This window comes from Fukomys damarensis, unplaced genomic scaffold (genome assembly GCF_012274545.1).
Source record: "Fukomys damarensis isolate Sample0158 unplaced genomic scaffold, DMR_v1.0_HiC HiC_scaffold_17, whole genome shotgun sequence".
Lineage (NCBI taxonomy): Eukaryota > Metazoa > Chordata > Mammalia > Rodentia > Bathyergidae > Fukomys > Fukomys damarensis.
In genome coordinates, this window is record NW_022900929.1 from 78,712,733 (window position 1) to 78,730,333 (window position 17,601).

Genomic DNA, 17,601 nt, shown 5'->3' on the forward strand with positions numbered 1-17,601 from the left:
GCTTGGCGTTGCCGGGAGACCTGGGGCCGCTCAGGGCCAGCACCGCGCGCCCGCCCGGCCGGAAACGCCGCCCTCCACGGATCAGACGCGAGACGTCCGTAAACAAGAACAAATTTATTTGTCTTAAAGATTTAATGATATACAAAATGTATATAGTATATCTCTAGTAATACACTTCTCTCCCCAACGTCAGTATTAAACACTATTAAACAGCTTATTCTGCTTGCCTTGTCTGTATCTATGAGATACACTACTGAATACAAATAAGCTTGACGCTGCTCCCTTCCAAGTATTAATGAAGATTAGTACCTAGGAAACAACCAGGAAAAGGAATCAAAGCGGATGAAAACAGTTTTCTTCTCGGGGAGGACTGAGAAGAGGGGCAGCCGAGTGACTTTCTTGGCCTGCTGGCTGCACGTCAGCGATGAGCAGCGGACGCCCTCGAAGCAGGCGGCCCGGCCTCACTCGCGCCCAGGGCTGGGAAGTAGCAGCTTGCAGGTCGTCGCTCCAGAGCGGGAGAGGCCGGGACTCGAGGGAAACCAGCGCCCTCCGGGAGTCGGTTTCCCCTCTCACCTGCTTAACAGTGATTTGATACAACGAGGTCTAACAAAATAAAATCTAATACTTTTGCACAATTTGCACTCTACTTAAAAAACTGGCTCTATTTCTCATTACGGAGCCTGACCCTGATTCATAAGTCAAGTCCCTCTCAGAAATGGGCTTCCCTCGGGCCCAGCGTCCTTGGGGCAGCGCTGTGCTGTGGCCGCCCGGCCAGCCGGGAAGAACGGCTCGCTCGCCGAGCGTGCCAGGAAGACGTGACTGGCAGGTGACCAAGGCCGCGTGAGTTCTTCATTTCTCTTGCTGAACGGCCGATGACGCGCAGACGTCTAACTTTGGTTAATGGTATTGCACCGCGTGGGAGGGATCCACACCCTCCCTCATCGGACCTCCGCTGCAAGGAGCCCTTTAACAAGTTACACTAACTTTCCGTCACCTTCAGAACCTCTCAGCCGCCAGCTATACCACAGGGAGTTTCTAACTGACAAGGTTAAACCACGCTGGGGTCAAATTCAATGTGCACACACCTTCTGCATTGTCCACGTCCTCCGAAAGAAGAGGGACACAGAAACGTGTGAGGTGCAGGCAAAACCAAGGATTCAGCAGCATCACAGCATGAGACGAACAGAATTAGTTGATTCTGATTCTTTGGTAGAATTTGCAGGCTGAAGATTCAAATCTGAAGGCTCATCCTGAGGAAACACCATTTTGTCAGGAGTATAGTCATTCCTCTTCAGATCTACATTCACCACCCCAACAGGAGACAAAAGAAAAAGGACTTCTTAAAAAAGAAGAACATTTTCTAAATAAATTTTCTCCTAAACGTATCATAACTATTTCCCATAAGCTGTTACATATTGAAGCGACAATACTTACACATATAAAAATGAAGTAATCACTACACTGATCATCAGTAACTCATGTAAGTGCAGGAATGCAGCAACGCACAGGGGTACTCACAGGAAGAGCAAGCCATGAGCAGGCGGCACTGAAGGGGGTAAGTGGGTGCGGGCCGTGCGGACAGCTGGGAAGGAAGCCCGGGGAAGACACCACACCCGGCACAGCGGAGGGCGGACCAGGCCTTCAGAGCTCTTCCAGAGGAGCCCTCCAGGCCGGCGACAGCGAACCTTTAGAGCTTTTGACAGCAGCAACAGCTGCTTTGCCATGCATGCGGAAGGTTTGCCGCCACTGCTCTAGGCGCAGCAGGCAAGCGCTGCGAGACCCGACAGGCAGGTAGCTCTCACAATGGGAGCAAGACGGTGTGGCTTTCGTGTGGCAAGTGAGAGGAAAATGAGGTCGAGCAACAGTTAATGGCTCAGGACTAAAACCACAGCCTACGGACGAATCTGGCCAGCGGCCTGTCTTGGTAATAATCTCACCGGTGTGCAGCTCAGCTTATTTATTTACACTCTGGTTACTTATGCACTATGACAGCAGAACCAGGTAGCTAGACACAGACCACTTGGGCCACAAAGCAGGAAATACCCACCTTGCCCTCTACCAGTTTTCTGACCGCTAATTGAGGGAATGCAAGTTATGGAGTGGAGCACAGTCTACACTGAGAAGCTGCTGGAAGGATACTGGTGGTCGCATGGGAGAAGCACTGATGTGTTTTACGAAACAATGTTGATGGCCAATGAGGCCTGCCGTGCCTGGGGCACACGGCAGTTACCCAGGAAACAAGATGGTGGCCAATTCCAGGGTGACTTTGGAGTCAGAGCACACAGATCTGGACAGGTTGGTTGTGAAAGGTGAGGGCAAAGTTAGGAGCTTTATGTTAGGGCCCAAGCAACTGGGCAAACCATCTCTGTGATGGAGACGGAGAGTTCTATGGGTAGATGTGGGAGATGGACATGCAGGTTCCGGAAAGGATACGTTACTATAAAGATGCCTTAAAGGATCCAAGTAGAAAGGAATAAATTGAATCAGGGGCACAGGAAAGAAGGGAAGTCTTCAGATACCTCTGGTATGCTCAGCACACAAATGCATTTATGGTTATAGGACAGGGCAGTCACAAGGAGCTACAGACATGAATGGGAACAGCTGCAGGATTATAAAAATTAATGAAATGATATCAAATTTATAATTGACAACAAGCATGGCCACATAGCACAGCCTTACTTTACCTGCATATAAAATATAACTGACACTCAAAATGAGCTGTTAATTTAAGTCTAGGAAACAGCCTACAACAAATGATCTAAATGCATGGCTGCAACTACATGAGTTATTTTTGGTCCAATTTAACTTCAAGTTTATCCCTATATGGTCTGAAGGAATACAAGCTAATTTGTAGCTGTACTATAGAAAGAACAGCAGAGAACCATGCAGTTATAGTTCAAGCGTTTATCATTAATGGAGTTAGCCATAAACAATCTCTACTCCAATTATTTGAATAATAGGCAAAAACCCTAATATTTTATGACAATCTTAAGTTTACAAATTAAGCTAAGTAAACCCAAAAAAGGATAAATTCAGAGAAAGTCACAGATACACCAGAATAAAACTGAAAGACAAAGATAAGTAAAGCTTGAAAGCAGCTAGATTAAATGGTATGTCTCATCTGGGGACCAAATGATGTGGTGTTTTCATCTGAAACAGAGGAGAGACGTCAAGAGAGTATTTTTAGGCGCCAAGTCAAAACTGTCAGTTGAATACTACATTCAGTGAGAACATCCTTCAGGTATGGAAATCATAGAAATGGAGACTTAACTGAAGGAAAACTAAAACCAACCACTAAAGAACAAAACATAAATTAGAATACTAAAACATATTCAAATAACCCAAAGGTGGGGAGGAATATCAGAAAAATAAGAGAACAACAAAATCACAAGTCTAAATCTAATGATACCAATAATTATATTAATTGTAAAGGATGTAAAATACCAATGATGAAAATTTTTAGATTTAAATAAATCAGAAGCCCAACAATATGCTATTACATATGTGCGTCTGCTTGTGTGCGCGTGTTAAAAAGAATGGAAAAGGAACTGAGGTAAATACTCCTCAGAAGACGGCCGCAGTGGCTATGGTCAAACAAGACACAGTATCCTTTAGAAAGAGGAAAATGACTGCGGCACCAAGAAGACAGTAACGATATTAAATATCCGTGCATCCAAGGACATCCTTCAAACTACCCAAAGGAAAGAACTAAAAGACAAACCGACGCGTCCGTGACAACAATTATACCTTCTATGTCACTGGAACAAACAAAACGAGCAAAGATATTTTTAAAAAACCTAAACAATACAATCAAACTTTGGCAATAGCAAAATATATATTCTTCTCACCTGCATGTGGAATGCTCACCAGAGGTCATGCCTAAGATTTAATAATTTTTTAATTCAAATCATGCAATTAAGTTGCCTTATAGTGGAATTACACAAGAAATCAACAGAAAAATCTCTGGAAAATTTACAAATATGTGAGAACTAAAAGATGCGGCTGCTACGCATATGTGAGGTCTTGAGTTTGATCCCTAACTCCACAAAAACTAAAGAAAAATAAAATAGAGAAAGAGGAAAGAAACTAAAATTCATGGGATGCTGCTAAAATACAGAAGGAAAATTATGGTACTAAATGTTTTGTTATAGGAGGTCTTCAATCAGTAAATTCAAGTAGAAAACAGAACAAACTAAATTTAATGCAAGTTAAAGATGGAAATAAAAGACTAAGTTAAGGGCCAGGGATGTAGCTCAGTGTTGCCGTGCCTGCCTGGCAAGTGCAAGGTCCTGAATTTGATCCCGGGTACTGGGGGGGTGGGGGGGGGATCAAAGCAGAGAAATCAAGTAAATCAATGAAAACAAAAGCTAGTTCTTTAAAATTGCCAATAAAGGGCCAGGGATTTAGCTCAGTGGTGCCACACCTGCCTTGCGAGCACAAGGTTCTGAGTTCAAACCCCGTTACAAAAACCACACAAACAGTAAGGGAAGCTCAGGGGAGAACACCTGCTTATTAGCACATGTGAGGCTCTGGGTTTGATTCTCAGCAGTGCCTCAAAGCAAAGCAAACCAAATTGAACAAAACCAAACCATCATCCAACGTAATATACAGTGCTCTATTAACTGGTAAAAATCACATGGCAATGCAAAAGGGTGCAGAAAAAACATCTGAAGAAACAAAGAGTAGAAGGCAATTTCTGCAACCTAAAAAAAAAAAAAAAAAGCTACTTACTACAAAATCTTAACAGCAAAAGAATGAATGCATTCCGGAACAAAGGAAGGGTGTCAACTTTTACTACAGCTATTCAGTAATGTACTGGAAGTTCTTGCCAGTGCATAAAGCCAAGAAAAGGGAACTCAGGCTTACAGGTTGTAGGAGTAAACAAAACTGTCCTGTATAAAGAAAATCCCAAGGAGTCTATCAGCAAAGAAAAAGTCTCTTGAAAAGGTAAATTAACCAAGACTGCAGAATACCGGGCCAACATACCAGAAGTCAATGTTCTTTCTGTATATCAGCAATAAACAAACCCGAAATATAAAAAACAGTACCACTTCAACCTGATACCAGGCACTAGATGGCTGGCTTTGTTCTAAGTCCTTCACAGATACCAACTCATGTGACCCTTAAAGAAAATTGGCAATACAGATGACTCCCTGGAGCTGCGCAGTCTGGCTCTTGAGCCCAAGCTCGTATTATTGGCCATAAAACATAGGCCTTTTAAAAAACTTGTAATTCAATAGCTTGCAATTCTTCAAATCCAAGGATGACATGACAAGAGAATGTACTTGTATCTCACGACTCCGCACCACAGAATCCTGTTTCCACTCCCTGCCAGGCTCACTTCAGTCTATCGCCTGCCGGTCAGAGCAGGTGTCTGACCCGCAGCATCATCCCGAGCTCGGGTCTGGCTCGGTCCCTTGCTCCCGCTCACACAGTACTGTCTGCTTCTCCTCTCCCCTGGGCACTCACGACGCCACCCCGACATCTGCCTCAACTCCACGTCTGCCTGCTCACTACCCTACCATCAGTACCTGGCCCAATTCCTGGCATTCGGCAGATACAAAATACAGGACATGGACGGACCACATACTTTACAAGTAAGGAGAGGGGTCACAGAAGCACTCAGAGCCAACAGCGTGGGTCTGTGAAGGAGCTGCTGCAGCTGGCACCATGGAGAGCACGGATCACACCCCTGTGCATCCAGCCTCACGGGCACCGTAGTGACCTACGTGGCTGACAAGCTCTGTTACACTCAGGAAGAAAAGCTTTACCTGGAAGCTTAAGCTTTCGACAGCAAGAATTACAGTGATGCTTTGCTCTGAAGTTTTTTATTGCATCTTCTCCTAGATTTGCTGGACCAAAAACCATATCACAGGATCTGTGGAATTAGTTAAAAAAAAAAAAGTTTATCAAGTAGAAATATAAAAATTAAAATTAGGCAAATATGCTTTAATGAAATTGTCAAAACTCATTACCTCTTTTCTTCTGCTTTTATCACAGATGGGTCAGTCAAGTTTTCACCCACACCTTTGTATATACATAGAAAAGGATAATTTATATTATATAATTGATATGGGTGTTAATGTCTACATAATAGATGTACTTTTTTTTGCACCAGGGATCAAACCCGGGTCCTTGTGCTTACAAAGTAGGCAGTGGAACCACTGAGCTAAATCCCCAGCACAATGTCCATGGAACTGACCAGAGGGATTTACAGCCTCATCTACCATGACAACGTTCCATCATTCAAGCCTCTCTCCTGGAAGCCTTAATGTGATTATGACCCTGGTCTTCCACCAGGAGCAAGCATGAGTGTCCCGGTGTTAACTCCTGAAGGCATGTAGCTTCTTATCAACAGGGCTTTGCTTGTGAAAGGTCTTCAACATCTGCCCTTCATTTACTGTAGTTAGCAAAAGACAACTTGCTACAGAAGGCACAACCCATAGGATATTTTAAGGAAAAAAAAAACCACATCAACACATGATCCATTTTCTTGCAAAATATAGGGACAGGCTTTATGAAAATATAAACACACAGCTTCCTTTACCCGCAGCCTTCCCTGCAGGCACTAAAGATGTGGTTCAATCTATCCATTCCCTCATATATCACACACACAACTATTAACACACACACTGCATCTAGAAGTAACCAGGCATGGTGCACACCTGTAATCTGAGCACCTGGGGAGGCAGTAGCAGGAAGAGGGCAAGGTCGAGCTCAGTATGGGCATCTTAGCAACTCAGTGAGCCTGTCTCAAAATAAATAGAAAAGGACTGAAGATGTAGCTTCGTGTGAAGGTCCTAAGTTCTATTTCCAGTAATACAAAACAAACACATACATCACCTACTGATACTCTGAATAATCACAAATATTTAACCCATCAGAATGAAGCCTAATTAAACGGTTCAATTGTCATGAAAGGAAAGGAAAACCTGGAAGTAAAACACAACACTACTTTCCACCTAACAGACTGGTGAAGAGGAAGAATTATTTGCATGTTTAAAGCACCATTCTTTGTGCAGCAAAACTGCACACAGTGAGTGTCTCATCATTAGAGGACGGCCATCATGCTATGCCTCCTTACCGCATGACCACCAGGCCACCAGAGGCACCAAAAGTCTTATGTGTTCAGAGACAGGGCTTTTGGAAAGTGAATGGATCATGGGGAAGCTATGCTCATCAGGGATTCGTGTGATGAGTTCACAGCCGTGCGGGTTAGGAAGTGGGGCCTGGTAGGAGGAGGGGCGTGATGCCAGGGGTGTGCACCAAGCATCTCTCTCTCTCTCTCTCTGGCTCTTCCAGGTCTCTCTGCTTCCTGCTGTAGGTTGAGCAGCTTTCCTCCACCATGCCAGCAACCATGAAGTCAACCCTCTGAAAACCATGAGCTAATAAAATAAACCTCTCCTCCTTTTAAGTTGTGTCAGGTATTTTGTCCCAATAAAGAAAAGTGAGTAATATCTTATTGTGGCAAGTACATTGGTAATTACATGAACGACTAGTATGCAGTTAAACAACACCCTCAAGGGTTCTGGTCTGCTGCATATTTACTGCCTTAAACTTGAACTTCACCAGTTCTGTACCATCTGTCGCCTGTGTCTACCCTCTCCCCACAGCCTTCCCACCCCCTTACATTGTCAGGGCCCTTCCTGCTTAGTCTTCTTTATTGTACTATGGTATACAGATCACCTTCCTGTCACACTGTTGAAGAAACCACATCTATTTCTTACACTGAACCAGTTTACTGACCCACAAGCCTGCCTGTGATGCCCTTCTGTATTTTAGTTTCCTCTCTGTGAGCAGTGCCTTCTATGCCGCTGTCCATGGTGTTAGTGTGTGCTGGTAGTGCTGAGACTGGGCCCAGGGGAGGTGGCTGGCACCACTGATCAAATCCCAGCTGTAACTTCTGACTCCCAAAAACTTGACTAGGAATAGCCAGCTGTTGACCAAAAGCCTCACTGATAACAGAAGATGACATTTTCTATGTTCTAAGTATTACCTAAGGTGAAAACCACATGGGAACCCCAGGAGAAGCATGCACTTCTGGGAGATGAGCTGCTCAGAGGTGATCAGCATCACACAGTGTTCGCAGGAGACTCGGCACCCGCACTCTGCAACACCAGAGGTGGCTCTGAAAGGCTGCCACAGCGCAGTATTCTCGCAAGCTAATTCCATGCAGCCATGCTTTACCTCTGCATCTTCACATTACATGTGTTTAAATTTCTCGACTACAAATAGCAGCATGCACAGTCTGGTAAGTTTTGATAAATTCCAGCTGTTTATCATGGGTTACACATATTTTGTGGCATTAAATACATCCGACTACTGTCCATGTATACTTTATGTATTCACCACAGGGCCTAACCTTTTTCTTGTTTTTGTAGTTATTGGTTATGATTTGTGAGGTTTTTCAAGTTATTACAAATTTGCAAAAAAATAAATTCACAATGTGTGCATTTCAAGCCTTTGTTGTTCAAGGGCCAATTGTATTTGCTTATCAAAAATGATGCCATCTTGGGCCAGGGCTCAGTGGAGCTGCCCCTGTCTCACAAGCACAAGGTCCTGAGTTTAATCCCCAGTACCAGGGGGAAAAAAAAGGAGAAAGAGAGAAAAACCTCTTCAGGGCAAGTGTGGGCCAAGCAAATATATGAAAAAATACAGTCTACAGGATGAGATCAGTCTAACTTGAGAAAAAACATGGCAGCAAAAATTCCAATATCAACTGTCCTTTTGTATTTCTCCCACATAGGACTGTGGTTAAAAGAAAGAAAAAGAAAGAAACTGTTATCTTTTAAATCAACACAGAACAGATGATGTAAAATTTGTTTGATCTCACTTCTGTATGCTTCTGGGAAATTGTTTAAACAAATACTATTTTAACTATTACATGACAGAGTCTTACTAAGCAGTTTAGGCTGGCCTTGAGGTTACTATTAGCCCAGGCTGGCCTCAAACTCAGGCGATCCTCCTGCCTCCGCCTCCCAAGTGCTGGGACTTCAGGCACATGCCACCATTCCTGGCTTATTTTAATTATTGTTGAAATATAACTGCATTGGCCTAATAACATACATCAGGGAGTTTTTAGCGAATTTTAACAATATTCCCATCTGTGGAATGAAAGGAGTCACTCAATGACAGATATTATAAGCAACTATTATCTGGTCTGAGTTCACATTTGAAATCGAGGCTGCTCTGTATAGAAAAAAATTATGCAAGCTGTAAGATGAGAATACAGCCAAGCAGATCTGGCTAATGCCACTGTGAAGCTGTGGAGACAGTGCTCCAGGCGAGCCACCTTCTTTCAACCTCGGTGCTCCCAGTCGGTCAGACCCGGCCACCAGAGTACCTGGGAGCAGCCCCTCCTGCCCTGTCCTACGCACAGATCTCTCAGCAGGGATAGCATCTCCTTCCCCTCCCCTGTGGCGGGGGCTGCCCAGTGAATGTGAATGTGGGCAGAGCCCTGGGCGCAGCCCCAGGAGTCTGCTTTGTCCCTAGAAGCCAGCTCTGTGTAAAAAGCCCAGGACCCGAAACTGCCATGCTGTAGAAAGCCAGCCGCGTGGAAATCCCAGGAGATCTGAGGAATTCTGCTGACAGTGAACACAGACCTTTTGTGGGGAGTGGGGGTGTCAGGTTACTGACACCTGAACCAAGCACCTTGGCACTAGTCTATACCCCCATCCCCTTGTTATCCTGAGAAAAGGTCTTGCTAAACTGCTAAGTTGCCCAGGCTAGGTTCAAATGGCAATCTTCTTGACTCAAGTAGGTGGATTATAAGGCAAGTGTCACCATGTTCAACAAGACCGACATTCGACTTTCTCAGGCTGTCCAACTGTCTCTAGCCACCGAGCCCCTCAGAGCGACAGCAGTGATGAGTCGGCCCCATGATACCCATCCAAATACAGAATCAAGCTGAGTGTGGTGGTGCATAACTATAATTCTAGCACTTGGGAGGCTGAAGCAAGAAGTGTGCCTGACTTCAAGGCCAGCCTGGCCTACACAGCAAAACATCAACTCAAAAAGCAAACCAAAACCAAAATAAACAAACAAACAAAAAAAAACCTGAATCAAAGAACTGTAACAAAAATGACTTTTTCAAAAGCTAGAGTCTTGCTACATAGCTCGGGCTGGCCACGAACTTGCAATTCTCCTGGCTCAACTTCCCCAGCTGTGAGATTACACCACATCTTGACTATTTTAATCCAATAACTTCTGATGTACTTTAATTCATTAGCTCACAGTAAGAAATAAAATAAATACAAGGAACAACACGTTATTGTTTTGTTTTTAAAAATGGTCTTTAGCCACCTGCCTCGAAAGCACAAGGTCCTGAGTTCAATCCCCAGTATGAAAAAAAAAAGTCTTTAAATCAAGATATGTTAAATAGATGTACCTACTCAGTTAGAATGTGAACATTATATATGGCAAACATGTACCCCAAAAAGGTCTTTACCTCTGAAATACTAGTGGCCATATAGCTAAGAGTACAAAGGGCATTCCGAATGTTTGAGCTCATGAGAACACTTCCACCTTAGTGACAAGATGGCCAGGTCCCACTATTCAAAGCTCTGCTAAGCTAAGGCTATATGGTATAGCTGGGCCAGACACTAATTTTCAACCTTTATCAGCTTAAGTCTTTAATAATTTCTATGTATTATGCATAAGACATAAACCAACAGGAGCCTACTGCATCATTTCCCCTTATCAATGTTAACCAACTTACCTTGTAAATCTAGTACCAGCAGCTCCCCTCTGGTATATTCGTATGTCCAGTGGCTAAAGGCCAGCATGATCTCTTCTAGTGTACTGGTTGGAATTATCTCATCACCATTGTTATTGTTGTATTTTCTAAATTCTCCAGTCATGCATTCTTCCACAGCAAACCACTGTCCTGCTGAATGGCAATACAGCAGGAAAACTTCAAGGAACCTTATGAAAAATAGTTACAGGTATTACTAGCAGTTTTGATAATAAAATTCTAATTGATATGCAAAGTAGTGATAAATATCCAACATCAATAATGAAGGTCAAGAGACTGCTACCCACACAATACTAAAAGGTCCCAGAAAAATGTAGAATTCTACCTTGGTGAATATGGTATGGATTTAGGTTTCATTTGATTGAAGGCAAATGTGAGTTTTTGGGCTGCTCTCTGTTGCTGAATTTCCTACAGAAGGAGAGGAGAACCCTTGATGAACAGTTAAACTAAGATTTTATTTGGCTTCCTCACACTTTTATTTATTTATTGGTACTGGGATTGAACTCGGGTCCTTGCACTTGCAAGGCAGGCCACCGAACCACTGAGCTAAATCCCCAGCCCTTCCTCACACTTTTAGCAGTCAAACTGCAAAGTTCCAATTATGCTTCCTAGTTACACACCCGTTGGCACTTACTCTGAGACAGAGGTGTAGAACTGTGTCTTCTTTATAAATACTCGACCATGTGTTAACCACCTCAGGAAGAAAAGACTTGATGATATAAAGATGCCCCGATTTGAGGATATCGTGCTCTGACCAAGTACACTGCACTTTGACAGCTCTTCGCAGACCTCCTCCCATCTCCTCTTTACTGAGGAACTCTATCTTGGCACAGAGGCCCAGCTGGGACCAGGAGGACATGCTGTTGTGCAGAATGCTGGGTGAGCTCTCTTCCAAGCGGTACACAGTGACAGGCTCACCTACAACACCAAGGGCAGAGTTTCAGACCACATTACAATTCTTCAACAAGTAGTACGACGAAAATTGGCAGGTATCTTAGTGCAATGTTATAAAACGAAGTTTAGAGTGGCAAATGATAGGAAATCAAATGCACTTCAGTGTATCTCTGAACTCGTATATAAAGAGAAGCACTTTTAAAGTTATGAACAGTAGTTAAACTTAGAATTTAGATAAAATCAACATTTCTTAATGGGATGCTCTTCTTTCTGTCCCACCCATGTCTAAAAAAAATCAAGGCAAGGTCTACTCTTTTGTTTTTGGCTTTACCTCTTGGAGGCACAGGTGTGAATGGAATGCTCTGTGATAATCTCATCAAGTTATTTCTTTCCACAGCTGCATAAAATGAAAGAAAAGTAAGGAAATCTCTAATGGCACAAAATATTACTAAATTCTGTTTTAGCAGCACTGACCTGAATAGTAGTAATTTGTATCCACCACTGGCTTAAATGGAGAAGCAAGACCTAAATAAAATGACAAACAAATGAGACTGTTTTATTTTTTGGTACTGGACTTGGGCCTTTGCACTTGCAAGGCAGGCAGCAAAACCACTGAGCTAAATCCTTGGCCCTATGGCACAGATTTTTTTTTGGTATCAGAGATCGAACTCAGGGCCTCGTGCTTGCAAGGCAGGCAGTGGAACCACTGAACTAGATCCCTGGCCCCGAGACTGTTTAAAAAGTACTAGTGCAGCATAACTTTTTTTGGGGGGCGGGGGGGTACTGGGGCTCAAACTCAGGACCTTGCGTTTGCCAGGCAGGCGGTGGCACCACTGAACTAAATCCCCAGCCCCCAGCATAACTTTTTATTCTCCTACAATCATTTTAAATTTCTTTCGTGCACCTTGCTCACAAAAACAGAAAAACCCAAGTTGTAAAATACGCCCTTCGTGTGCTGTACTACCCTGTATCATTATGCCAGGTCAGTGCCTACTGTGCCCTAAAACCCTGGAGGGGAGAAGTGTATGACGCTTCCCATTCATCCAGTTATTGCAATGACTACATGTTTCCACTCCTCCCATTCAGGAATTAAACACTTCACGTCTGACGTGTGGGAACTGGAACTGCAGCCACGGTGCTACCATGAGAAGATGAACTTCTGGAGTGGGAAACGCACTGTGAAGAGCCCTTCTTCTAGTAAAAAAAAAAAATTTTTACTTTTTTTTTGGTACTGGGGATCAAACTCAGGTCCTTGTGCTTGCAAGGAAGGCACTGGAACCACTGAGCCAAATCCCCAGCCCAAGGGAAATTTTACTTTTAAATGTAGCAAAAAGAGAAAGATCCAGACTTGAGTCAGACCTGCTGGACACTAAGTTTCTAGTTACAAATAAAAAGGCACCCCCATTCTCTTGGGAGAGGAGGTAGTAAGTAAGTCAACAGTTTTAACTGTGGTAAGTATGAAAAGATTTACATGTGCATGCACAGTATGAGGAGAATGCAGGAGGGGGACCTTAGTGCCTCTGGGCTGATGAAGGGTTAAAGGCTGTCTCAGAGGGAACACAAGAGGGACAGCAGTAATTCTCAAGGCAGTGGTTTTCAGGCGCAGAGTGTTTAACTGCATGCTAAGTCTGGAGAGCTGTAAGCAGTTAGCACAAATTGGACTAATTATCTATGAATCAGAAAAGCCTTTGAAATACACCCGAAACCTCAGCCCCCAGCATTCTAACCCTACAGGTACATGTCATCAGGCAAGTGATCTCAATACACAGCCAAGATTCCTAGTTAACACACACAGGTGGAAGAGGTGGAGCTACAGAGAAAGGGAATAACTGTTAATAACATGCAGAGAAGGGAGAACTGTACTGAACAACTGGAAAAAGGTAAAGCACAGGAGTGGAAAGATCAGATCTTCTAGAAGAATCATTTTGTTTGTAGAACAGAGACTAGAAGTCTATGGCATGGAGTGCATACTGGCATAAGCACTCTGAATTTTATTTACTAGGAGCTGCTACATATGAACCTGTGCACGCCCTGTGACCTAGCAACTCCACCTTTAGGCACATAACCAGCAGAAAAGTAAATATGCATGTTTGCCAAACAACATGAACAACAAGGTTCATGGCAACAGAAATCATACAAGCCACACAATGCAGCCTACAAATACCCATCAAGTGGGTATGGAATGGATAAATTCAGTGTGTTCACGCCAAGAAACACTACAAAGGATACAAACTGCCACTATCTACAATAACTATGATACATCTCACGAAAATATGACAAACAGAAGAACCTAGACACAAACTGTTATATGGGGCCAGGGATTTAGCTCAGTGGTGCTGGTGCCCACCTCAATAGCACAAGGTCCCGAGTTCAATCCCTGGTACCAAAAAACCTGTTTATGACTCTACTTACACAGTGCACACATGCACGCACACGCACACACACACACACACACACACACACACACACGCACACACAATGAAACTAGTTCTCTGTATTAAGCAGAGACGGGTTGAAACAAGAAGCCACAAAGGAACTGGGATAGTGATAAAACTCTGTTCCTGGGTGCTGATGCCACAGGTACCCTTCATTAGAAGAATTCACTAAAGGCTCAAAGGCACGTTTCGTATACTTATTTATACTTCAGCAAGACGTTCAGAAACGATGGCGGGAATGGAAAGGAGCAGCGGATGTCAAGCGGACCCGACATTCAGAAGGCAGTGCCATACAACTGCGTGAGCGCCGAGTTGGGCAGTTGGGGTAACTCATTCCATGTCACGTAGCTGACCTTGGAGAGTACCGACCATTCACTAACAGGAAACACTAGAAAGTAGGCTGAGTAGCAAGGATGAATGGGAGAGTGGTGACAGCGAAGAGATTGCATTCATAGTGTGGGCTCCGTGTTTGACACATAGCTTTAAAGAAAAGCTTTGCAAAGGAAGAATTTTCCAACTCTATTGGGTTTTTAGAACTTGAATGCTAAAATAATGTGGGACTGCTTTAACAGATGACTCCTGATTCACTTTTTCACACTCAATCTATCACAATGACTCACCATTTAATGTTCCTTCTTCAGATGGCCTAAAGAAACATAAAAAAAAAAGTTGTGCCACAATTTTAATCATCATTTTTGGACTTTATAAAGTAATCACTACTATTTAATTAAACATCATCAAAAGAATTCTAACAGATTCAAATTTGTTTGAATAGTTGCCATTTTTCTTTAGACAACTCAATCCACACACAGTGTATATACTCCTGTCTCTCTCCTCCTTCTTGCCCTAGGGATTGAACCTATGGCCTCACACACCCTAGGCAAATGCTTGATTACTGAGGTTCTATTACTTTGATAAGCGTGTCTTTTCTGGTTACGGGGACAATCTAGCCAACACCCACAGGTTAAAGGAGGAAAGGTTTATTTGGTTCAGTTCGGAGAGGTTTCAGTATATAATCGGCTGGCTCCAAGGCAGGGAAGAATGGCGAATGGGCGTCTCAGAGAAAAAACACTTCATAGCCGGCAGAAGGGTAGAAAAACAAGTGAGGGAGGACCACAGCTCTCACGCTCTTAGTCCCAGTGCCCTGGAGCCTAGCACTGCACCACGAAGCAATCCCTGCGTCACACACCCCAGATCCAGCCACCTCTGAAACAGCCCCACCTGTGACCACATGAGGCTTTGGGGGGCATCTAAAGCCATAACACAGGGTCTAGGTTCCCCAATCTGCCTCAATCTCTGGGGAGCTGGGATTACAGGCATATGCCACTATCCTGGCCAGCATCTATTTTAATTCCAGAGTTCCCAGGGAAATGAGAGACCCAAGTAGAGTGCAAAGGAGAATGAAATGAGAACCAAGGAAAATGGTTACAGGTTTAGCTCACCCCTTATACAGCTATACAGCCTTGTTTAGCATTTACAATCTTAGATCTAAATAGAACTTTAGGAAGAGGGCCACTGAGTCTCTTCCTAGTTCTTACATTCCATCTGACCAAAGGCTGATCTTAACAATAACTGTCTTCTAGGAAATATTTTAACCCTGTCATTAGCCCTGTGCCTGCTGCTGATAAACTATGCTTTTCTTAGCATTGTAAGAACGCTGATAAAATTCAACCTCCTGGGCCAGCAGCCTACACAACACTCCTTTGTTAGACATCAGAATTAACATCAACTTCCAGGACTTACTCTATCCTTCTCTCTTACAGCTTTGGTTGCAGAAGACAAAAATCCTTAAAGGTAGGTAGATTTTATAGGTAGATCTTCCCAATGCCACTCAGGCATAGAATAATCAAACAATTTGAACAGTGTCTGATTCACACAGCACATGGCTGATTTTCTTCTCTATATATTTACATCTATTTCAGATTCACAGATGGAATATTTAATTCCATCAAATTGGCTTCCCTTCTCAAGTAAATTGTATACCGAGTAATTTTAACATGTTTCCAGAATCAAATGGAAGTCAAAACAAGTCTTCAAAAAGTGTCCTCTGGAATCATAAAATGCTGATTCCTATGCTAGAAAGAGGTTATCTTCTGATTCTTGCTTATGTCTACTCTGTACTTAAAAAAAAAAAGAAAAAAAAAAAAACTTCCTTTCTGAGGACAATTTCCTGTCAGGTTGCTTGTCTCTACTTTTGATTTTAGATTATCACAACAGCTTGCCAGATGCTCTTCCTGTATATAGGCATACTATACACTGCGTGCCGCTGCTCTTCCCAAAGTGTTTTCTAAAAGCAATCGTAAGGTTTGATTAGAATAATGAATTGAGGAATTAATCAACTGCGAAACTAGTCTCAAACTAGGTTTCTCAACAAATTCATTCAAGAGCAAGCTGGAAACAGGACTCAAGAATAAAATCACAATGATACCACTGTTTAGGCAGGTTTTAATACAGTAATAACCAAGTTCCTCAATCTCATCTATATAAAGACAGGCGGTGACAGAATAAATAACCACCACCCACAGATAAAAGAGAGTTCAAGAAGGGACACAAAACAGGAAAAAGACAATATCTGATAACTAACTTTTCAGGCTAATGGTGAGAAAAAAGTTACTTACATTTCTCTGTTTGATGGTCTATCCTGTAACCAATCCTTCAGAAAAAGACAAATATAAAGAACAACTTAAAAGCAAAATATCTCTAGGCAAAGCATAATTGTGTAACACTATCTTGTTTCTTATAGTTTCCCTTGTCTCTTTTAAATAAAATGATGCCGGGGACCAAATCTTGGGTCTCCCACATGGTAGACAAGCACTACCCCTAAGGAACATTCCCCAGCCTCATGTGTTTTACGAAGAAAGGACTAAAAACATACTATGAAGATTTTTACTTCACACAACTGAATAAGACAATAAATGTTATGTGAGGAAAACAAGGTGGGACAGAAAATTCCAGGAGTGTCATTCCCTACCCACATAGTTTTTCAAATCCTTGTTTCTGTTGATAACTTTATTCTTCCAAAATATACTTTCTATGATTCTAAAAGTGCCCCTTGCCAAAAGAACATCAAAAAGTACAAACAGAAAGTTAAAATCATGCAAACAATACTCCAAGACATTCACTAAGGAAATACAGGCATATTTCATTGCAGAGTTCTTTTATACATGCCCATATTGCTTTTATTCTGCAGATTTACAGTGATGTTTCTGAGTATGGATTTCTTTTTACTTTTCCAGTTTGAGATATCAGGATTTGAATTTTTACATATCTTATCAATCTGGAGAATTTCAAGCCATTTTATATCTTTTCAAATTCCACATTCTCACAGCCAATCAGATGTATTTCTCACATCTCTTTTCTGTAACATCTTTTCGATCTAATTCTCTTTCCACCTGTATTGCATTCTGGTCCAGTGTAGTGATTCTCTCTTCAGAACACCTCATGTTACCCAGTACCCACTGAATTTTTCTTACATCTGCCAGCTTTGCTTTTTTTTTTTTTTTTTTTTTTTTTTTTTTT

The 17,601-nt window shown here is 42.7% G+C and overlaps 1 protein-coding gene across 4 annotated transcripts in view; it reads right to left on the bottom strand.

The window, feature by feature from the left end:
• Positions 1–856: 856 nt before the first annotated feature.
• Positions 857–17,601, bottom strand: part of Trpm7 (transient receptor potential cation channel subfamily M member 7) — a 93,596-nt gene continuing 76,851 nt past the window's right edge. For 3 of the 4 annotated variants that reach the window (XM_010638685.2, XM_010638690.2, XM_010638681.2), the window contains 10 exons: positions 16,701–16,735; positions 14,703–14,728; positions 12,122–12,172; positions 11,979–12,044; positions 11,388–11,671; positions 11,079–11,161; positions 10,718–10,923; positions 5,976–6,027; positions 5,772–5,878; positions 857–1,297 (listed from right to left, as the gene is read on the bottom strand). In XM_010638685.2, coding sequence (XP_010636987.1) covers positions 1,167–1,297; positions 5,772–5,878; positions 5,976–6,027; positions 10,718–10,923; positions 11,079–11,161; positions 11,388–11,671; positions 11,979–12,044; positions 12,122–12,172; positions 14,703–14,728; positions 16,701–16,735 — 1,041 coding nt within the window. In that variant the 3' untranslated portion in view covers positions 857–1,166. The remainder of the gene's footprint in view (positions 1,298–5,771; positions 5,879–5,975; positions 6,028–10,717; positions 10,924–11,078; positions 11,162–11,387; positions 11,672–11,978; positions 12,045–12,121; positions 12,173–14,702; positions 14,729–16,700; positions 16,736–17,601) is intronic. The other variant, XM_033765238.1, reaches the window with a different exon arrangement.